This window comes from Rhinatrema bivittatum, chromosome 6 (genome assembly GCF_901001135.1).
Source record: "Rhinatrema bivittatum chromosome 6, aRhiBiv1.1, whole genome shotgun sequence".
NCBI classification, from domain to species: domain Eukaryota; kingdom Metazoa; phylum Chordata; class Amphibia; order Gymnophiona; family Rhinatrematidae; genus Rhinatrema; species Rhinatrema bivittatum.
In genome coordinates, this window is record NC_042620.1 from 75975291 (window position 1) to 75999056 (window position 23766).

General features: G+C 41.8%; 1 protein-coding gene across 28 annotated transcripts in view; it reads right to left on the reverse strand.

Moving 5' to 3' along the window:
* The window catches only part of NEB (nebulin), a 421259-nt gene that overhangs the window by 319978 nt on the left and 77515 nt on the right, over nt 1-23766 (reverse strand). For all 28 annotated transcript variants that reach the window (XM_029605471.1, XM_029605466.1, XM_029605487.1 and 25 more), the window contains 14 exons: nt 23224-23535; nt 22917-23123; nt 22051-22155; nt 20332-20439; nt 19467-19778; nt 18424-18630; nt 16520-16624; nt 14836-14943; nt 12673-12984; nt 10355-10561; nt 9854-9958; nt 9581-9688; nt 5897-6208; nt 5392-5598 (listed from right to left, as the gene is read on the reverse strand). In XM_029605471.1, the coding sequence (XP_029461331.1) occupies nt 5392-5598; nt 5897-6208; nt 9581-9688; nt 9854-9958; nt 10355-10561; nt 12673-12984; nt 14836-14943; nt 16520-16624; nt 18424-18630; nt 19467-19778; nt 20332-20439; nt 22051-22155; nt 22917-23123; nt 23224-23535 (2715 nt within the window). The remainder of the gene's footprint in view (nt 1-5391; nt 5599-5896; nt 6209-9580; nt 9689-9853; nt 9959-10354; nt 10562-12672; nt 12985-14835; nt 14944-16519; nt 16625-18423; nt 18631-19466; nt 19779-20331; nt 20440-22050; nt 22156-22916; nt 23124-23223; nt 23536-23766) is intronic.

Sequence of the window (23766 nt, forward strand, 5' to 3'; positions counted from 1 at the left end):
CGGTGACGTGGACAATGGCCGACAGAGGCTGAATAGCTTAAGTCCATTGAGACCTCAGAGTCCAGTGCATGAATCTCATGGCCAAGCGGGCCACTGATGTGACATGGACTGAGGACGCCATGTATCCCAGGAGGATGAGAAATTGGCGAGCAGTCGCAGCATGCTGAGACTGCAGCTGGTGATCGAGAGACACGAGAATCAGTGCTCGTTGTCGAGGCAGAAAATCCTTTGCTTGTAAGGTGTCCAAGTCTGCCCCAATGAACAACAAGTTTTGAGATGGGACTAAATAGGATTTGTCGTAATTGACGAGAAATCCTGACGAAATTAGAGTGTGTAAGGTTAGACTGAGGGACGACAGAGCAGTTTGCTGAGTGGGAGCCCTGATTAACCAATCATCCAGATAGGGGTAGACGTGAACACCTTGTGTCCTGAGGAAGGCTGCAACGATTATGAGGCATTTTGTAAAGACTCGTGATGCAGATGCTAGGCCGAATGGAAGCACTCGGTATTGATAGTGCTTGGGACCTACTAAGAACCTCAGGTACTTGCGATGAGCTGGACTTATCACAATATGGGTGTATGCGTCCTGGAGGTCCAGAGAGCAGAGCCAGTCTCCTCTTTGTAGAAGAGGCAGAAGCGAACCCAAGGTGACCATCTTGAACTTTTCTCACTGGAGGTACTTGTTGAGGGCCCGTAGATCTAGAATGGGATGGACCCCTCCCAATTTTTGGGGGATTAGGAAGTACCGGAAATAGAACCCTAGGCCTTGCTGAGGGTATGGAACGGGTTCTATTGCTCTTGACTGGAGAAGGAGGGAGACCTCTTGATCCAGAAGAACGGAGTGATCGGATGTTCTCCACGTCTGTAGAGGTGGGGAGTCCGGTGGCAGGGCAAGAAAGTTCAGATGGTAACCCTTAGCAATGATTCCCAATACCCATTGGTTGGATGTGATTGAATGCCACATGCTGTGGAAGTGGCACAGTCGACCTCCCACTGATATGTGCAACAGAGGAATCTTGCTGCTGCTCTCTAGGTGGAAGTCAAAAACCTGAAGCAGGACCTGGTTGAGGAGCTGCTTGTGGTTTTTGTTTTCGGGCTTGACGAGACTGCGATTTTTGGTAAGGTCTCGTAGCACAGGATCTGGATGGTGGCGGGTAAGACTTCTTCGGGCGGTAGAACGACTTCTTAGAGTCCTTCCTGAAGGGCTGTTTTGAGGAGAAGTCGGAAGGAATCAAAGAGAGCTGTTTTAGGGTCTCATGATGATCCTTTAATTCTGCTACCATCCATTGGATCTATTCGCCAAACAGATTATCTCCGACACAAGGTAGGTCGGATAACTGGTCTTGTACTTCTGGGCGAAGGTCAGAAGACTTGAGCCAGGCCCACTGTCTCACCGAAATAGCAGCTGCAGACACTCTGGTAGAGGTGTAAAAAATGTCATAAGATGCTCTAATCTTAAGCTTACCTGCCTCAAAACCCTTGTTTACAAGGATTTGTAATTGTTCTTGAAATTGCTGAGGCAGGGAGTCTGAGAAATCTTGTATCTGCTTAAAAATGACCCTGTTATATTGGGTCATATAAAGCTGATAGGCAGCAATTCGGGAGATGAGCATGGCCCCTTGGAATACTCGGCGACCAATGTTGTCTAGGAACTTCTGTTCCTTTCCAGGAGGAACAGAGGAGTGAGGTTTTGACCTCTCTGCTCTCTTTTGTGCAGACTCTACCACAACCGAGTGGTGATCAAGCTGTGATTTTTGAAAACCTGGGGCTGACTAAACTAAATAAGTAGTGTCAGCTTTCCTGTGTACTGGAGCAATTGATCTAGGATTTTCTCAGTTCTTTTTGAGGAGATCGAGAAGGACCTGATGGATGGGAATAAAGGTGATCACCTTGGGGGCATCCAGGAATTGGAGCAACTCCATCATCTGGTGCCTATCATCCTGTTCCGTCTGTAATTGAAAAGGAATCAATTCAGACATTTCCTTCACAAAATTTATAAATGAGAGGTGCTCTGGAGGAGAACGCTTTCTGCTCTCAGTGGGTGAAGGTGATGAAGGTAAGTCATTGGTGTCTGATGAGGTATCATCACCCCAGGTATCTTAAGGATCAGCAGCCTTCCCTCTAGGAAGTAGAGGGGGTTGGATACCTGAAGGTCCCGGTCTAGGCTCCAAAGGAATCAGAGGAATTATTGGAGGTACTGATGATGGCATCAAAGGCACCGGTGCAGGCAACGAGGGTATCGATGGATGACTCTGTGGCGCCGATGGACGTATCGGCATCGATGGATGAGGCAGAACTCCTCATGGAGGGATGCGGAACAGTGTTTCTCCTTCCGATGATGTTGTCAGTGGGGAGGGCATCGGAGCCATCGGAGACCCGGGATCCATCGGTGGAAAGGCGGCCATTAGCGCTTCCATCCTGGACAGCAGCGGTGCCAGCACTGCCGGAATCGGGTCGATGGTCGGTTCCACAGTCAGTGCCGGTGTCGGTGCCGGAGGAACCTGAAGTCGTTGCATCGCCTTGTCGATGGCCTCCTGAACCATCTGGTCCAGTTCTTCTCGGAGACCTGGAGCAAGCAGCCCCGGCTCTGGAAAAGAAGAAGGAGGAAGAGGCATAGCTGGAGGGACCACCGTTAAAGGCGGAGTCGCAGCTCCCGAACCCCGATCGGGTGAGGGTTGCCTCGGTGACCCGGTCGCAAGAATGGTCGGTGCCTTTCCTGGACAGAGTTTCTTTGACAGCGGCTTGGACGATGGCGAGGTCGATGATTTCGCTCCCTCGATGGTCCGAGTCTTACGGTGTCGATGGTGATGTTTCTCCCTGTGATTCCTTCGATCCTGAGGGGGAGTAGAGGGTGTCGATGGCCGAGAAGTCGTCGATGCCGGTCGGTCACCGTTTGGCGGTCGATGCTGGCGTGAAGTCGACGGTGCCGGTTCCGACGACGTCCATGCAATGGACGGAGTCGGAGTTTGAGCACAGAAGAGAAGTTCCATCTTCTCCATTCTGGCCCTGCGACCCTTCAGTTGCATTAGGGCAGATTTGGTGCAAGTCAGGACTTCATGCTCGCGGCCTTGACACATTACACAGACTTTATGGGGGTCTGTGATAGACATGGTGTGGGTACATTCCGGGCACCGACGAAACCCTGATGCCATGGCCATTGAAAAAAAATCAAACCGTGGTACAGTCGACGGCCAGTAGGCCGCAGGGGCCAAACTCGATGGTAATCGATGGGAAATGGGTAAAAACATACTGGAGTACCGCGGTCAGAGAAAATTTAGAGGGACCCCTGCGGGGCAATTTAACTTTTAGTAATTCCGTGAGGAAAATTTCTGTCAGGAATCTCTTCAGAGCTCCTTTACCGCGAGGCTACTGTTGCACGGAAAAAAGAAGACTGAAGGGGGACCCCTGCTGGCTGCAGGGTTAGTGCCATGCTGGGCATGCCCAGTAGGGGCCAGTCAAAGTTCTGGAAATTTTGACAGAAGTTTTCCGTGATTTGGCTCCATCCTGATGATGTCACCCATATGTGAGGACTACCATCCTGCTTGTCCTGTGAGAATAGGAAATATAGACGATATTTCCTATTTCGTCGCGTTTCAGAGGGGTCGCCGAAACGATAGGAAAACCCACAAAATTTCATGTGGTTTTCTTATCATTTTTGGGGGGGGGGAGAGAAAGGGCACATTAGAAAAAACCCCAAACCCACCCCAATCCTTCAAATTTAATTAATTGCAACCCCCACCCTCCCAACCCCCTAAGCATGCCCGACCCCCCCCCCCCCCCCAAGACTTACAGAAAGTCCCTGGTGGTCCAGCAGGGTCCCGGGAGCGATCTCCCCCTCTCGGGCCGTCGGCTGCCACTAATCAAAATGGTGCCGATGGCCCTTTGCCCTTACCATGTGACAGGCGCTATCGCTGCCATTGGCTGGCCCCTGTCAAATGGTAGGCGCAATGGACGGCCAGCGCCATTTTTTAAGATGGCACCGGCCGTCCATCGCTCCTACCATGTAACAGAGGCCGGCCAATGGCACCAATAGCCCCTGTCACATGGTAAAGGCAAAGGGCCACCAGCGCCATTTTATTTACTGGCAGCCGACGGCCCGAGAGGGGGAGATCACTCCTGGGACTCCCGCTGGACCACCAAGGACTTTAAGCAAGTTTTGGGGGAGTCAGGAGGGTAGGGGATTGTAATTAATTAAATCTGAAGGGTTGGGGTGTTTTGGGTTTTTTTGGTTCAGGACAGCCGAAAAAAAATTGCCCGAACCGTGGGAAATGAAATTTCCCGCGGTGGGCTGATAACAAAGGCCGAACCAAAAGATTCGGCCGAATCACATCTCTAGAATATATGCGCCAGCACAATTACCAGTTTTCCCAGTTTGTTCCCAGTTAGCCTAGTTAAAGGATAGGACTTCCTAACCCTCCTAGTTCATAAGCCTCCCTTTTACCCCAACCCTTAAAATATCAGTAATTTGCCTCGGTTTTTTTTGCTTTATTAGTTTCACACTATTCATAGCAGAAGTAAAGTTACTTGGTAGGGGACCCCAGCACACAAATGTGCACGCAAATAGGTGCGGATTTCATTATGAAATCTAATAATGCCCATACCCCTCCCGTTTCTGTAAAAAAAAATTTGTGTGCATACTGGGAGATATGCACGTACTCACACGCTTTTTAAAATCCGTGTGGTGTGCGCTGGCTCAACTTCTGCGCATATCTCCCGGCTTCAGCGAGTGTAGGGCTTTAAAATGTGCCTTTTAAATTCTACTATAAACCTTCAAATTTAGGATATCAATATATTCACTGTGAACCACTTCGTCAACATGATAATGTGGAAAAATGGCACACAGTGCTACTAATCATGTTTGCGAATTTCAAAATATGCTATTTTCCCAGATGTAAATTTGTGTTCGCACCAAGTTGTTTGCAAAAATTCATTTAAATTGCTAATGAGGTGAACAATTGTGCAAGTCAGCGCAGTAGCAATTTTTCCATAGTGAATTTGGGTGTGGAAAATCACACAAAGTGCTGATTTTCCACAAAATTACATCTCCAAAAGACAGAGTTCGGGTGAGTGGTCTTGCAATAAATTCCACTATTTCACAGACCTTCTTGCCACAAAATCACTTCAAAGTCATTTGCATAATATGTCAATGAGGCAGTATTGTGAGAAAAATTCATAGTACTGGTTCGTTTTAGTGAAGAACCTCAACACTAAATATGATGGCCTCATATTAAAAAATCTTACTAATAAAGACTCAAGAATCTAATTTATTTGTGTTTTGAAATCTTTTGGAACTCATTCTAGACGGGTGAAACTCTTAAAGTTGACAAACACAGTTATCTACATATTTGATCCTATTCTTCCACCACTAATTGAATTCAGACATTGTCTTACCGAGTCCATGGTCTTAGCATTATTCTGAGCTAGAACCATGTTCATAGAGTCCATGAGGCTTGAGAATTTCAATTTGCCAGGGTGTTGGCGGTAGCTTTTCTCACGCACTGCCGCCATAGCTTTCTTATTCTTCTCATCTTCTAAAGAGCCCAGTGGCATCCATCCAATGCCCTTCATGAAGTCATTGTATTCGGATTTGTATGCATTCTGAAACAAAGCAATAACAAACATAAAATAAGACTGCCTAACCACTGAGAATAAATTTGCTAATAAATTTTTACACTGCATGCATACAGTTAACCAAACATGATTACTTTTGAAACTTTGTTTTAGTTTTAAATTTCAGGAACTTTTCAAGTATAAAGACATGCATTTTGCATGCAATTTTAAATATTACTTTTTATGTACAAGTGTAATATTAAAATGTGACATACAATTTACTGTTTATGTATACATAAGGCACTTAGACCTTAGGCCATGCCTTTAAAGTCTGTCTTTCACTTACATCACTTTGTATCTGCATCCTGTTTTTGGCCAATTCAAAACTCATGGCATCAGGCAGAAGTTTATAATCATGGATCAGCTGTTTGTAGTTTGTATTGGTGGTCACATCCTGGGCCTGCTTAGCGGCGGTAACGCTCAACATATCCGCTGGGATGTGGAATTTAGTTTTTGACTTCTCATAATCCTTCTTGTATTCACGTTCAGACTGCATTTTAGCCACATGCATGAAATGTACCAACTTGGGGTCATCTTCAAGACTGCGGAAGCCAATGTGCTTCCCTTTTGACTTCTCAAAAGCTAGTTTATATTTATACTGCAAATGAAAAAAAAACACCATTTACTGCAGATACTGAAAAAAATCAATAATATTCTGTCAGACTTCAGGTTTTCAGAGAATATTTACCCAATTGCATGAGTCTATGTAATGAATATAGTGGTAGTTAGTAGCAGATACAATTAAGTTCCTTTTTCTATTTACATTTCATGAAGTAGATAGCCAGATTTCCCCATCTAGTATGTGAGATATTCATATTCCTGTAATGGGGCTTAATGCAAAGATAATCAGTAGGGAAAAAGAACAAAGCATTTATTCCAAAGAATACTGAGCAAATGAATATCAGAAAGAGAGGGATTTTTTCCCTTAAATTTCCTTCCCATTTTCACTAGCATACAAGAAAAATACAGTAACATATTATATATTACTGCATCCCAGTGGTACTAAGTATAATTAGCACAGACACTTATGGTGATTACCTTCATTTTCCTTGCATGTTTATGTGAAAATAACTCAACTTTACCCACGTGAGTATGCTTGTGAGGTTACTCTGAGGGTCCACCTCAGTACCATTATCATACAATAACAATGAAGTGCTAATTTAGGGAGCATTTTTCCAATAGATACAAAATGGGAGAAAAACTTAAGTTAATAGGCCTCTAGCGATGTCAATGCTACAATGATGTTTTAAATAGTTAAATACTTTAATGACACACATTCTCAGGTCATATAGTATATACTGGGCCCAATATTCAGAACCATCGGGCCAGCCAGCTTTAGACTTAATATGTCAAATGGTGGGATTTTGAAATTCCACTGTGATCAGTGACTGCCATGTAGCTGGCTATAAAGATAGCTGGTTAAGTGAGGGGTAAGGTGGGGGCATTACAGAGTGGAACCATTTATCCTGCTAATAATGGGGCTTATTTACTAATCCACAATATTTTCCCCAGAGGGAAAAAATACTATGAGGTTTACTAAACTGTGGTATCTAGTAAAGTACTGCTGAGACTAATAGCTTGTAATGGCGGACCTCAGCTGTGGAGCTGCTATGAATTAAATGGCTGCTCTACCCCGAGAAAATGTCCCCCTAAGTATGGTAAAGATCTCAGGGGTATCTCAAGATCCACCCCTTAAGGCAGCGAAAGACCCCAATATAAACTTTAAATGACCTTAAATTGTGGCTCAGGCCTGTCCCCAAATCCCCAAAACTCTCCCCTTTTCAAAATCCTCCCAAAAGGCTGGCTCCCCCCAACTGGCCCTCCTCCTGGACTTACCAAATGTCCCTTTGTAGTCTAGTTGGATCCTGGAATACCCCTAGGTTATGCAATTGGTGGCAGCCATTTTACAAAATGGCACTGACTGCCCCTACCATGTGATAGGGCCAAAGACAAGCTGCTGGCTGGCTGGTGCCATTTTGGAAAATGCAGCCAGCAGTTCTGGAGCCTAGAGTGCACTCTGAGCCTCACTAGACTACCAGGGCAAGTTTTGTAAATCCAAAGGAGGACGGGAGAGTGAGCTATGGTAGAAGGTGGGGGGGACTGGACTCTAGAAGGAAATTTTGAAAAGAGGGAGGAATTTGGATGCAAAGCCTGCACTACAAATTAAATGCCTTTTAAATATTATTTTGGCCACTTCAAGGAGCAGTGGCAGGGACAAGGGCTCTTGAGATACTCTTGTGGTGTTTACCATACATGGGTGGGGTTTACGCAGGGCAAATCGGCCCCTTTAATTCATGATTCAGGGGCATCAGGATGCATTTTATCATCCTGATACTCCTGGGTGACCTTAGCTAGAACTCTTGAGCTACAGCAAACTTTGAATCAAATAACACACCTTGTGATTTTTGAGGCAAGGCTTGTTATTAGATTTGTATGTATTAGGCTAATAATAAGCTGATTAGCCTATATTTATATGAATATCTCAGCCAAGTTAACCGAATAAGTTTATCCAGATAACTTTAGGCAGCCAAAATAGCTGTCCTAGACTTATCCGGTTAACTAAAGCAGATAACGCTGAATATTGGGTCCATTATATCCAAGTAATTATATGGTCTATCCATTTTCACTAGAGCTTCTGTATTTTATTGTGCTAGTAAATATGTGAATCAGATGTGCTCAATATTTTCTCCAAGCACAGAAAATAGAAGAAACTCGTTAATATATTTGGTTGATGATATGAATTTGAAAATTTGTTTATGTACATTTCTCAGGTTGTAACTAGCATTAGTTATAGCGAATGCAGTCTATCATTGGCAATGATCATGAATCTTTCAACTCTTACCTTACACATTTTTACTTAGGAATTCTAATTTCAAAAAATTTCCTTCTAGTGTCTCTTAGTTCTTGTAAATTATTTGTAACGTTTACTGCAACTCTAGAAATTGTCTCTAATAGGGCCATTCATCAAAATGCATTATGGCATTAATGCCATAATGCATGTGTTAGCAATGCTATTACATTGCCTGGGCAAGGAGTAGAGTGGGAAGAGAAAGACAGCGCACCTCTGCAGAGGCCTTCACAGTATTCAACTATTTATAGCACTATAGAAGGGCCAGCTAATAACTCAAGGTGGGGTGTTGGTGGTGGTTTAGGGGCCAGTTTGACATGCAGAGTGAGACGTACGAATACCTCAGTGAAGATATGATGTCATTTGGAGTGAGGAAAGTCTCACAAACATGAGATTTCTACAACGTTTTCTCGCCCTAGCTTGATGGTACCCTGTTATAGAGTCCATCAAGCTAGGACGAGAGAACATAGTAGAAATCTCGTCTTTGTGAGACTTTCCTCACTCCAAAAGACGTCAAATCTTTACTGAGGTGTACTGTGCTGTTCGTACATCTCACTCTGCATATCAAACTGGCCCCAAAATGCTAAATCAGCACCAACATCTCACCTTGACTTATTAGCTGGCCCTCCTATAGTGATTATAAATAGTTGACTAATAGCCTGTCTGGTCTACTTCGCGAGTAGCAAAATACAAGTATCGCGGGATGCGAAAACGTTAATGCATCCTGTGATTCACTACCTCTGTGAAGCGCTATGTTAGCGTGTGGTACGGTAATTCTAAAATTATCATTAACATGCCCCCTTTATCTTATTGCAGGCATTATCCATGCACAATGATAGCATTTTGATGAATCTAGGGGTAAGTTTGCAAATACCCAATGTAAATTTTGAACTTCAAAAAAGTGCACAACAATAATTCACACATCACAGTAAGAAATAAAAATGCTTACATGGGCATTTCCAAAGGGATTCTGAAATAAATACTAATTAATTGATTATTTACAAATCTACAAATCCCTACATATCAGAATGGAGCACAGGGAACTTTGAAGGAAATATACCAATAATAATACAAGTAGTTTACTTATAGCACATAGCAAAGTAAGTGAAAGATGAAACTTACATCACTGGCAATGTCTCTAGAGGCCTTTGCTGCTTTTACTGGAATAGCATCTGGTCTCATATCGTATCCCTTCTTCTTTTCTTCTTCCCAAGCAAGTTTGTATAATTTCTATTTGAAAAGAAAAATGACAGTAACATCACAGGTGATATTTTGAAACTTTTGAAAAGCCTTTGTCTATGTTTTCCAATTCAAAACTTTAGGTAGGGTATTTTTAGGATATGAGTATACAGAAGGCAATGTAGCATGGGTTCTTGTACTCTTATTGTAACTTACATCACTCATATTCATTTGGTTCACCCTGGAGAGCAAGATTTCTGGAGTATCAGGCATAACATGGATTTTGGTCTTGTCTTTGTTCCATGCATCCGTGTAAGCTCTCTGCAAATGAGATATGAGAATACAACTCACTGATATGCCACTATACAATATGGAAGAAAGTGTATTAATACTAATAGACTATATTGCAAGCTCTAGTAGGAAATAGGTCACATTCATCCTACTTCAGCTGAAGCTCATGATCTCGTACGATTTCACAAGAGGCCTTGTTCAATAGATCTCAACACTTATGTTTACTGCCTGTCAGCTTATGCCAATTGCCTAACAATTATACAACCCAGACCATGTTCAAAAGCATCTTGCAATGTTATATTATTAATTGGCCAAAAATTAACCAGTGAAAGAAAGCCCATCTTAAATCAAGAAAAAGTATAAAAGAACAAGCTCTTTATTTTGAATTTCATTACCCAGATAAGATTTGATCTTATGGAGTCTCACCTTATTCATAACCAGTGCGTTACTTCTGGCAAGTACTTGATCCATTGCATCATGATCAATGGTAAATTTCAATTTATCTGGACGTTGGCGGTAATTTTTTTCACTAAGGATTTCTTTAGCCTTCTTTGCCTTCTCAACATCCAAAGAACCAATTGGAACCCAACCAATTCCTTTAAGCCAGTTATTAAAATCAGCTTTGTACAGGTTCTAACCAAACAGAAGAATGAGATACAATCATTTGTTAAAATGATCCTATATGAAGCATGGATTTGATCTGCAACCTCAAAAATTACTGACTACAAGAAGAAAGGAATGCGTCAAGGAATAATGGTAAATAACTGAATTAGTCTATGTTCTAAGTTCTATTACATTTGTACCCTGCCTAACCTAACCCAAATGATCATCCTAAACAACTTACAATTATTTGCATGCACATAGGCTCCCAGTTGATAAATTAAAATATTTTTTCCTGTTCATTAAAAGATGACTGACGTAGTAATAATATTATAGTATCAATACAATGCATATGCAGTGATAAAAACTTTGCAACATGGATGCCCATCTCCTTTAACTACTAGCCAAAGTACTCCACCCAAAACCTCTATCCTTCTATACCCAAAAGTTTAAAATGGGCATATTTGTAGCAATATCTTCTCCCATAATCCCACCAGTATTTACTTGATACAAACTAAAGCAGCCTATCTGCTAATACGTGTTTTTAACACACATTAGTTACCACTGTTATTTACTAATGTAAATACTGCAATAACAGTTTTATGACAACCAGTACAGTGCTAGCCTACTGAGGTGCTTGGCCAAGTTAAATACATCTCTTAAGGTATATTCAACTTTTTTAGCCAATCCAAATCATAACATTTAATGTAACTTGTAGTAAGCTATTTTAATATCAATGAGCAGGTCTGCATGTATTTACATGCAATACAGTACATTAATATTTTCAGTGCAAACACATTTTTTTTGGTGTGAACATATATTAACGCAGATTTAATGCACATTAAATACCACACTGGGTAGTTAACACACATTAACACACCTTAGTAAATAAGCCCCTGAATTCATATAACAATAATCATTTTTGGATTTTTAGTCTGCCTTTCCAAATAATACAACATTTTTCCCTGTCCCCTCAGCCTCAGAATCAGTACTGATCTTGTAAATGTCCAGGGAGCAAATCAAAATAATGAGGGTAGCACCAAATTTAGTATTTACAGAAGTATTAGAACACTGAATTATGAAATTATAAAAGCCAATTTTATAAATATGGAATGCTGTATCTCAGTTTCCCTGGGGAGCAAACAGTACTCTGTTGAGATATGCCGGAATTTAACATGGTCCATAGTCAGTCCTGCTCTGGTCATCTCAGTCTGGTTTAACCTCCTCAGTATGTCATGATAAACTTTCCATTTCACACAAGCTATCCTTCTCTAGATGATTATTGCGAGTGTACTGTTTTCTAAGATGTAACAGAGAGATTAGAATTAGAAAGTATTTGCGCTTGCAGCCTACTAACTAGTTGGACGATTTGTTGTAACACGAAATCCCAAGTGGAAGATTCAGATAGGAATTATCAAATATTGGAGCCTTAAATTTAGTTTGCCATTACACCTTCCTTGAAAACAAAGTGATATACATGAACACAGTAACAACATGAGGGCAAAAGAAGTAAGCTACTTAGCAGGATACATTTAGACTTATCCATTTATGTGGTGACAACTAAATATCCCGCCGCATTCAATGGCTGCTACTTAATGGGATAATTATTTAACCAGATAAATGAAGGGCAGGATAGAGCGCAATGGGCAGGAGCTACTTATCCAGTTAACTTAGCTGGATAAGTAGTGATATTCAGCCATATCCAGCAAAGTTAACCAGATAAGTTAGACCTGTTATTGACCAGGTCTAAAGTTATCCAGATAAAGTTATGCAGCTAACTAAAAGTTATTTGGGTATATTCAGCGGCATGGCTGCACCACTGAATATCCCAGCTTAGTGAGCTGGGATATGTTTATCCAGCTAGCTTCTCTAGCTGGCTATCATTTGAACATCTATCTCATAGTACAAATCTTACTCATAAATGATTCCCTTGTATTTTGTTCCAATTGCAAAACAAAGTAAACCAACAGCATAATAAACAAACAAAACTAGACAATTTTATGTAGACTAGCATGTTTTTTTTGCAAATGTCAATTATCCAATAGATTATTAGTTATGGCCTTTTTAATAGCCAGATCCCAAAATCTGCTCAATTGAATAAAATAAAAACCTTTCAGCAAAAAGTTAAGATATATATCACGTACATCACTCTGGATCTGCATCCTGTTTCTAGACAGCTCCAGGTTCATGGCATCAGGCAAGAGAGTATAGCCATGGATTAATTGCTTGTAGTTCGTGTTTGTAGTAACCTCCTGAGCTTTCTTTGCTGCTGCCACACTCAGCATATCCAGAGGAGCATGGTATTTTGTCTTGCTTTTCTCATAATCTTTCTTATACTCGCGTTCTGACTGCATTTTTGCCACATGCATGTAGTGAACCAGTTTGGGATCATCCTGGAGGCTGAGAAATCCAACCTGCTTGCCTTTCTCCTTCTGGTATGACTCCCTGTATTTGTACTGCGGGAAAAAAGGAACGCATGGAGATTGATCTCTAGGAATCTTGCTTACATAATTTCATTTCACCATCAGTTGTTGCTGTTTTGAAAGGCAATTATCTAACAAGTAATGCTCATTTATAAACCACAAGATAAAAGCAATGAATTCAAACACCAGGCCAAACATGGAACCCCCAAATCACTACAGTTGTAGGGCAGGGCTGGATTCAAGTTTCGCGTGCCCGTAGGCAATGGCGGGGAGGTCTTTGCCCCCATCCTTCCTGCAGGGTGGGGAGAAGGCAATTCCTTCTGCCGAAATCCTCCCCTCATAGGCTACTCCTCCCCCCCTCCCCAGGGCACCTCCAAGTCGCAGCATCACTTTGTCTCTGCTACTGGCACTGGTACCAGAGCAGCAGCAGCAGAAGCAACTGAAGGTTAAAATCATTCAGCGCGGGGCCTCTTCCAGCCTTTGTGCCCTGACAGGCCCTGAAGTGCCCCACCCCCCTCCTCAAGCACAAGCTTCCTGTTACCATGGAAACCCATGCAAGGGCCCATCTGTGAGGGTTGCAGGAGGTCCCTTGCGGAATTAAAAAAAAAAACAAAAACCAACGTTTAGTTGCTACCAGTGCTACTGCACTGAAGCCGGCACTGTTAGGCTCGGATTTAGGCATGGCAGTGGCGCTGAAGCTCCAATGCCTACAAACGTTTGGCACCGGAGGCGGTTGACTAGGCCAAATTCTGGGCCTGCTGCAGGGAATGCCTTCCACCGCCTCCAGCAACTAAAGCAGAAAAAAAACCCATACATGCAGAGAGCCAGCCTGGCCATTCTGATATAAGCATTTGTCCTATCCTGACCATTGAATGTAGGTCTCCCACAAAAATGCCTAAAATTTCTACAGCGAGGGCAGAATGCTGCAGCACGGATATTATCTGACTTCATGGATATTACCACATTAGCCCATTCCTCTGGAATCTACACTGGCCTCCAGTCCTATTCCAGGCTCAATTCACTTCTCCACATGCCTACTACGGTGTGCGCATTCGCTAGAAATGAAAAGGGAAGTTTTAACAAAATAATCCCGTTTCATTTTGGTTTTAAAATGAAAGAAAAACAAATATAATTTTGTTTGGTTTGTCCTCTCAACCTCATTCCCCGCTTCCCCCCCAGATCTTATCTATTGTTAAAAATTTTCTTTTTGGGGGGCAGAGTGAAGCCAGCACCATTATGGCAGTAGCCAGCCCAGGCCAGCACTATTTTGTACTGCAAATGTTTACAATAGCAGCAGCCTCAGTCTGCACTAGCAGTGATCAGGGATCACTTCTGCCCCGTGACGCAGTTTTCAACAAGAGGAGAAAAGGGGTCTATGAGGAGGATCAGGAGAGGACCCAGGAGTCATTGGCTGTGAACCAGACATGTTTGTTTTCTTTTTCCTTTTTTTAAATTTTTTTTTCATTTTAAATAAATGAAAAAAAAAAAATAAACAAAATAGAAAACAAAACAAAAAAAATGCCTGTGCACACCCCACCAGTCCCCATAGTCAACTCTCATAATTCTCAATCTGTATAAAGTTTTCAAAAGGTCAAATAATTTGCTATTATCATTTAGAAAACTATCGCCATTTCCTTTCCTATTCCATGGTAATTCGTTCTTGCCCCTTGAAAGTCCCTCTCTTACATAAGTAATTAGTATCTGATATCATTCCTGATGTCGGCCGATTGTTAATCAGGCACTGACCTCAGCTCTGAGCGAAAGTCAGGTACAATATGATGTTTTTAGGGGGGGAAATAGGAGGGTCTCACATTTCTGCTGCTCCTATGGGTTTCATTTCAAGGTTGCACTAGTTCTTCTGTCTTCCATTAAGATTATACTTACGTCACTGGCTATGTTTCTTGAAGCTTTAGCAGCAACTATAGGGATGGCATCTGGTCTCATATCGTACCCTTTGGCAAGGCGTTGGTTCCAGTCTGCTTTGTAGCAAGACTTAATAAAGGAAAAATAAAAAGGGTTGTTTTTTTTATTGGTTTATCAGTTTACTTTTATTTTTTCTTTAACAAACTGAAGAAAGGTTTACATCCTCTTTACATAAGCAATAATCTTGGCATGTCTTCATACTTGTATATATCCTTAGCATTTTGAAATGGGCAGACTGGATGAGCCAACTAGTCTTTTTCTGCCATCATCTACCATATTCCTTTGCTACTGTGTTACACCAGCACTTATAGGATGGTTGCTACTCACTTTATTCACTCATGCACAGCATAGAAAAGCAAGCAGATAGATGTAAATTTGTATGTATATGAAAATGAACATAGATAAATATATAAATTAGAGAATGAGTGAGAGGAAAAAAATATGTCTACATAAGTGAATTACGAAGGGATGCCCATTTCAATGACTGCTACTTGGACTAGGTAAAACAAAAAATATATTTGTACTTTTGAAGTACCATCTCTGCTGGTTTATGTCACATAAGGAGGCATATTCAGGAACAATGTCAGGAGATATATTTTTCATACAGAAGGTGATGGATGGCTGGGATACCTTCCCAGAGGAGACGGTGATCACAAGGGCAGTAACAGACTTCAAAAAAGCATGGGATAAATCAGAGGATCCCTAGTGGCAAGAGAATGGTAATGAAGCATGGGGCAAACCCTACTGATCGACAGTTGCAGCTACATTGTGTTTCCTGGAAAGCATGGGGTAACCTAGCTGCAACCCTACAGGGGGACATAGCAGTGGTGCCTTTTCAGCTTTTTCTCTGACTCCATGTGCTGGAAGGGAGGCATAACCCAGCGGTCTGGACTGATCCGGGTACGTACAGGGAACGGTGGCTTGGGTTCCAAGCAAAAATTGGATCTGATTTAGTTAGATATGCATAAAATTGCATCTAGATGGACCTTTTTTTGTTTTTATCTGCTGTTTATTTATTTATTTATTTATTTATTTAACATTTTTATATACCGGGATTCATGTAAAATTTACATATCATCTCGGTTTACATTGTAACTCAGAGAAACAGGCATGTAAGAATGCAATTACATAGAACAGGGCATAAAACTTGGATTATAGATACATAGAAAGGGATATATAATTATTATAAGGGATATATATATTATTAGGGATAATAGATACATAGAAAAGGGCATAAAAATTGGATTATAATGGAAAGGGGAGAAACACATATTGTATTAAAGGGCGCATAGATTATATTATAAGGGTCATGAAAAGAAACAAGAAAGAGGAACCATGTTTAGTCTTACTGAAGGTTCTATGTACATACTGGAATTAAGAAAACTTTGAAGTGAGCTGCTGTAGAGCAGGTTTTGCTAAATTGTACAAGTGGCATGAATGGAATATGCTGTAATTTGTCCTGTTGGCTAGTGTGGTGATTTACTATGTTATGTTTACTATGTTATGATGAATAAATCTTGATCCCTTTCTGACAATGTCCCTATGTTCTTAACTTTTAGGCAGTGAATTACATGTACAAACCTGAATAACATCTAAACTGTACCTGAGGCACAATGTCAGTCATTTTAAACAATGTCATACTTACATCACTTATGTTATAGGCATTAACTCTGGCTTGAAGTAAGTTAGGATGATCAGGCGGCAGAGTATACTTGTGCTTAACTTCTTCTCCAGAAGCTTTGTAAGTTAACTGAAAGATACAAATATATAGCTCTATAATGCCACATAATGCAGATGTGCAAACTGAACTGCATTAATACTGTTTTTTATGGCAAACTTCAAAAATTAAACCCGGTGAACAAATTTGGAAAAGATTACTTAATTTTTATCTTAACTTTCTACTAAATTTACTGCTAAAAATTAAAGCTTTTGTTCACATACAGAATGTGCACAGAGTAAGGAACAGTGATGACAGGAAACGTACCACAACTCTGTTCTAGGAGACGACGACATGTAAGACTGAAGGAGAAGATCAGTTTCTAAGTACACTCAATAATAACGTTCATTACTTGTCTAATGCTGATAGTGTGCACAGGATCATACACACCTCTTGGAATTTACCACTTATGTTTGCAATACACGGAGTTTATATGACTTGCTCAAGGGCTGTTGCAAAGGTTGGGCAAGAAGGGTGCCCACCATAGGCGCTATGCCATGTGGAGGCAGCAGGCCACCCTTTTGAATGTGTCGGCGGGCACCGGAAAGGGGTGCCAAAAGCAGCCCTTGCCCCGGGGCACCATTTTGTCCTGCAACCGCTCTGTCTCTAGGTTCACAACACAACCCTACCAGATGAATATAATCACTGATTTCTGGGTAAGGGCTATCCCTGAGAAACTGGACAGAAAGATAAAGATGTACCAGGTAGATCACAAAGACTCCTTTTAATGCTTCTAAGCCACTACCAACTAAGGCTCTATTTGAACCAATATGTGACCTGGAAGTGAGATGTTCCACATTCCCCTAAACATCGTAAACCTCAAAAGCTTGTGGATCAAAACAGTGTGTATATCTTTTCGGTCAGCACTAATGCACCACCCAGAATAATGTTTTTTTAATGGAGAAAAATAGCAATCGTTGTTGAACACTTAGGGGCGGATTTTCAGAGCCCTGCTCGCCTAAATCCGCCCAAAACCGGGCGGATTTAGGCGAGCAGGGCCCTGCGTGCCGGTGAGCCTATTTTACATAGGCCTACCGGCGCGCGCAGAGCCCTGGGACTCGCGTAAGTCCCGGGGTTCTCCGAGGGGGGCATGTCGGGGGCGTGTCGGGGGGTGGGCCCGGTCGTCGCGGCGTTTCGGGGGCGTGTCGGCAGCGTTTTGGGGGCGGTTACGGGGGCGTGGCTACGGCCCGGGGCAGTCCGGGGGCGTGGCCGCGCCCTCCGTACCCGCCCCCAGGTCGCGGCCCGGCGCGCAGGAGGCCCGCTGGCACGCGGGGATTTACATCTCCCTCCGGGAGGCGTAAATCCCCGGAGAAAGGTAAGGGGGGGTGTAGACAGGGCCGGGCGGGTGGGTTAGGTAGAGGAAGGGAGGGGAAGGTGAGGGGAGGGCGTTAGAGGATTCCCTCCAAGGCCGCTCCGATTTCGGAGCGGCCTTGGAGGGAACGGGGGTAGGCTGCGCGGCTCGGCGCGCGCCGGCTATACAGAATTCATAGCCTTGCTCGCGCCGATCCAGGATTTTAGTGGATATGCGCGGCTCCGCACGTATCTACTAAAATCCAGCGTACTTTTGCTGGCGCCTGATGCGCCAGCAAAAGTACGCCTATTCGCGTTTTTTGAAAATCTACCCCATAGAGTGATACATATATCAATGAGTTTTGTTAATTAAGAAGCATATCAGTAAACAATCCAGTAAAAAAAAGTATTCTGCATTCATTTTACAAACATTAATTTAATTTAAATATATTCAAAATAGGAAATAATGCAAGTTAAGTTAAAACAATGAATTCTCTAATCTCCCTATAATGGAACAGTACTATTAGTAAGAGAGTGCTCACATCACTCCGCTGTTTAGTGTTGGCTTTGGCCAGAACGAGTTCCATTGAATCTGGAATACTTGTGAATTTGATGGTGTCTGGGTGCTGGCGATATTTCTTTTCATTTAATGCCTCTCCAGCTTTTCTAACTTTTTCAGCTTCTAGTGACCCCAAAGGAATCCATCCAATGCCCTTGAACCAGTTGTTGTAGTCTGCTTTGTACAAATTCTGCAAAGGAGAAAACAAAGATTGGTGAATAATCACAATTACAGGAATGTGCCCATTCATTCCATGATCCCTGCAGAAACAAAGCACTGACACCTTCTATGCATACTGCATTTGCACTGTAGCTTATAGAGAAACTGTTTTACACAAGGTTTCATGATCAGAAAAGAGACCATCTCAGAGGCACACCACTTTCTACCATGACTTCCTATGGTTAAGAGGTAGTAGACTAAAAAACAATGGTCAGTTTACTCCTTAAAGCAACCAGATTGGTTAGTAATTCCAATGAAGTCTTTATTCTAAGAGCGACATCCTATAAGGAGTTCAATATTTCACGAACATTGTGTCAAAGGCAGAGTGATTAAGGATTTGCCTTGATAATTTATCACAGAATTGCTGCAAAACAATAGGATTTAGCACAGCTGGAAGTTATGGTTTCCTAGAAGAAAACCAGCCTCCTTTTAACTCAGCTGAAGAAGACTTACACTATAACTTTTTGAAGCATATTACTTTTGTCCAATAATCAATTCATATCCCCACTGTATTCTGTGATCACATCAAATTTCCTTTGACTTCAAGTCAAGCCACTCATTAATTCTGTCTTACCACAAGCCTGCATAGACATACCATCTTTTATTTTCTTTTTCAAATTAGTCCAATGACGTTCCTGATTATGCCAAACGCAAAGCAACCTTTCAGAAAAGACTTTTCTTGTTTCTGACATCTCAATTTTGAAAACAAGAAATGCAAGTAAAATATAAAATCTGTTCACCAATCTTTCCTTTGAAAGCTAGAGACATCCGTAAATGATAAAATAGAGATCAAGAAAAAAATCTTACATCACTCTGGATTTGCATTCTGTTCCTTGAAAGTTCAACACTCATAGCATCTGGTAAATAGGTATAGTGGTGGTGCAGCCGCTTGTAGTCCACATTGCTGGCCACTTCCTGGGACTTTTTAGCAGCTGTAATGCTGACCATGTCCAAAGGTGTATGATACTTGGTCTTCGTTTTCTCGTAGTCCTTCCTGTACTCACGCTCAGACTGCATCTTAGCCACTTTCATAAAATGGACCAGCTTAGGATCATCTTGAAGACTTCTAAAACCAACGTGTTGACCTCTTGCCTTTTCATAAGATTCTCTGTATTTGTACTATGAAAAAAAGGCACATTATAAAAGGCTCACAATGCACATCGCAGTCTTTAATCTTTATCTGATACATAAAATATGTTGTAGAAAAGGCAACTTGCCCTTAAAGTTAACTTTGTGTACTTTTGTGGAAGTTCTTCAGGTTGTTCTAATTAGTTGCAGTTCCGTGATTGTTCATTTAATACGCTACTGGCTGCTTTTCTGACTAGCGGAAAACTATATTTGTATTTGAATTACTGCCTGCTTGTTGGTTGTTTTGTTTTATTTTCTTTGTTGTTATATGTTGTATGCTATTTTGAATGGTCTTTCAAGATCAGGAAGGCAGCCTAGGAGAATTTGAAATAAACGAGGGCTAGCTGCTTTCTGATTGCTTGCTTACTACAGCAATGAAAAGCTCATAATTATAGCAATCTGATGAGCAAATAGATTTTGATTAGCATTATTAGAAAAATATCTAAATAATTTACACTAAACATCACCTAGGCTAAAACGCAAAAACAAATCTCTTTACAAAAAAGGAAAAGAAGAAGCTTTACCTTATGTTTTAGGTACTTACATCGCTGGCAATGTTTCTTGATGCTTTGGCCGCTACAATTGGAATGGCGTCACCCAACACATTGTGCCCTTTAGCGATTGTCTGGTGCCAGTCATGCTTATAATAAGCCTGCAACAGAGAATTCAAGTATTAACATTGCAAACCTGTAACAGTAACTGTCATTCAAAACAACATCTCTCTGAGACAAGCACTCAGAAGCATAACAGGAAGACGGGACACTGAATATTAAGTCATCTTTATTTTACAAGTAGATTCACACTAAGCTAACAGGCAAGATAAGCAGAACCAAACACTGTCAGCTTAAACTATACAATCTTTGTGCATCATTTAGAGTAGAGGTCTTCAACCTGCCCAAACTTAAGACCCACCTTTAAGTTTAATTGGAAACCTGGGAGCCACTTTTAATTTTAGCTTGATTGTGGTGACTTATTTGTAGTTCAATAGATGCACGGTAACCATTTCAAAGAATAGTGTGACACTGTGTACTAACCACAACCAACTACCCAATCACTCATTCCCTCACTTAACCCTCCCAGTCAATCATACTCTCCCACTTCGTGCTCAGGTTTCCCATTCCCACTTTATTCTCACTTCCCTCCTTTGTTCTCCTCCTCTCTCCCCTCTCCCCTCTCTTTTCTCTTTTCCTTCTCTTTCAGCTTTTGATTGACATGACACAAGCAAAACTTTCAGGCCAATGAAATGCAGTGCGTTCAGCCGAGCGCACTGGTTAACTTGTGCTTGGACACACGTTTTGGTCGCACATCCACAACCCCTTATACTATAAGGGGATTAGCACACCCAAAAGGCGCGTCCAATCCCCCTGTGACGCTAATAGAGCTCATCACATGCAAATTCATGTTGATGAAGCTGCCTGGAGCAGGCGTTAATTTTTGAGCAGCCCCTAAAAGTGTACAGAAAAGCTGAAAAGACTGCTTTTTTGTACTTCCTCTGACTTAATATCGTGGTGATATTAAATCAGAGAAACAAAAAGGAGGAGAATGATTAAAAATAGAAAAAGTGTGTGCCAGCGGTCAGGTTAAGAAAAGGGACGCTCAATTAATGAGCATCAGTTTTCCTAACCCGTGGCTATGCACAGGTCAGGGAAACAGACGCTCATAAAATTGAGCATCCGTTTTTCCTAACCCGCTGACAGGCACCTGTCCTGGGTTCCCGCTGCCGAGGAGGCGCTAGGGACGCACAATTTCCCCTAGTGCCTCCTTTTCACCATGGCGGCCGATTTAAATATTAAATCGGGCTCCCCGGAGAGGTCAATCGGCACACATTGGGAGAGCGGGCGCTCAATCAAGAGCGCCCTTTTTCCCCCACGCTGATATTGCATCGGCCAGATTGAGAGCAGCCACTGGGGAAAAGCAGAAAGAACTGGTGTCCCTGTGGCTGCTCCCTCTTTCCCAATTACTTATTGTTTGCACTTGCGCAGAGAAGCAATAGGCAACCCAGTCTCCTCTCCTCCATGGCCAGAACAACATGGCAGATTTAAAGAGTCACCGCTGGTGCCAGAGGCACCTCCTGAGCAGCTGAGGCATAACTCTTTCTAGGTTAGAACACAACCCCCAATAGTTGAAGACCACTGATATAGAAAGTAAAGACTTATTTCACGTAAGACAGCTTACATAAATATGTCATAGTAATCAATGTCGTTATTTATTTCTCTAACAATACATGGATTGCACATGCAGGGCACTCTTACAATCTACTTACATCACTCAAGTTGAGAGCATTGTATCTAGCCTGAATAAACTGCGGGACGTCTGGCGTTAGATTGTACTTATGCAAGTACTTCTCTCCTGATGATTTGTATAGTCTCTGTGGAACAAAAACAAATAAACCTTTTTTTTACTAACAGTAGGTCAATATTTTAGTAGGTGTTCCATCGGCTGCATTAAGAAAAACAGCTACAAACACAAATCACAGAAAATGCTTCCAGAAAATGTTTAGTTTGGGAACTTGATGGGAATAGAAAATGTTTAGTTTCGGAACTTGATGGACATGGGTTTCTTTCTCTGAGGACAATCAAAATAGCACTGACAGAGATAATAAGTCAGCTAAGAGCATTGGTTTATGTGCAAACAGATTTATATCATGGATGACTGCATTAATTATTTTAAAGCAAGACTAAACCTGATATCACTCTTGCTTCTTGGAGTCCCCATAATGATATTGACTTTTCAGTTAACCGTAGAAGAAATGATATGGTGTCACCCTCACAGGCTACGTAGGCATTGCTTTAATGATGGTGTTTCTGAGTTTGTCTGAAACAACTGTGTCAGTTCTACAGATGCCCACTCATGATCTGGAATCTAATCAATTTGGACTTTCCAGCACATAAAACAAAGCAAGAATGCTTAGAAAATGTCCACTCTGTTTTGGGGATCAGATATCTATAATCCAAGAAAGCAAATTTAAATAGGATCAGAGAGATCTTGAAGTACAAGCAAGGGAAAGCTAACTAGAGAGCAGAAAGCAGCTGTTTCTGCTGAAATATATGCCAAACACATCTAGCATATTGGAATCTCCTGTTCTACGATGATCACTTTATGGTGATCATTTGCTGATGCTGTACTTACATCACTGAGTTGAAGAGCATTGGTTTTAGCTTGAACCATAACTGGTGAATCTACTACACTGGTAAATTTGATGGTATCTGGGTGCTGGCGATATTTCTTCTCGTTCAAGGCATTTCCCGCCCTCTTAACGTTCTCTGCTTCCAGAGATCCAAATGGAAGCCATCCAATGCCTTTCATCCAGTTATTATAATCTGTTTTATACAAATTCTGCAAAACAACAAAAGAGAACGTTGCTTATATTTTTCAGCTCTTGGCAAATGCCAACTGTGAAATCTTTCCATTTAGAATAAAAGCGGGTGTCACTCACATCACTCTGTATCTGCATCCGGTTTTTGGACAGTTCCAAGCTCATTGCATCAGGCAGGTAGGTGTAATGATGAATCAGCTGCTTGTAATGAGTGTTACTGGCAATGTCTTGAGCTTTCTTAGCACTCATGACATTAAACATATCCACTGGGGTGTTGTACTTTGTTTTTGTCTGCTCGTAATCCTTCTTGTACTCACGGTCAGACTGTATCTTAGCTACTTTCAAATAATGGACTAATTTGGGATCGTCTTGTAAGCTGCGGAAACCAACAAGTTTTCCTTTCTGGTTTTCATATTCCTTCTTGTACTGCACCTGTAGAGAACAAAATGAAATGCAATGTTGGACAGTGGAGTGAGGGGAATAACGAAGAGAAAATTCCTGGGGGAATCTAAATGTGTAGCACTACACTGCATGCTTGTATATCCCCCTGTTACTAGTCATTTTGGTATGTTCCATTCATCCCTGGCAGAAGGCAATAATGGTTTACCTGGAATATACCGGGCCTGCTCTTGCAGAGTGTATGACAGTGTGATTTTGAGGAGC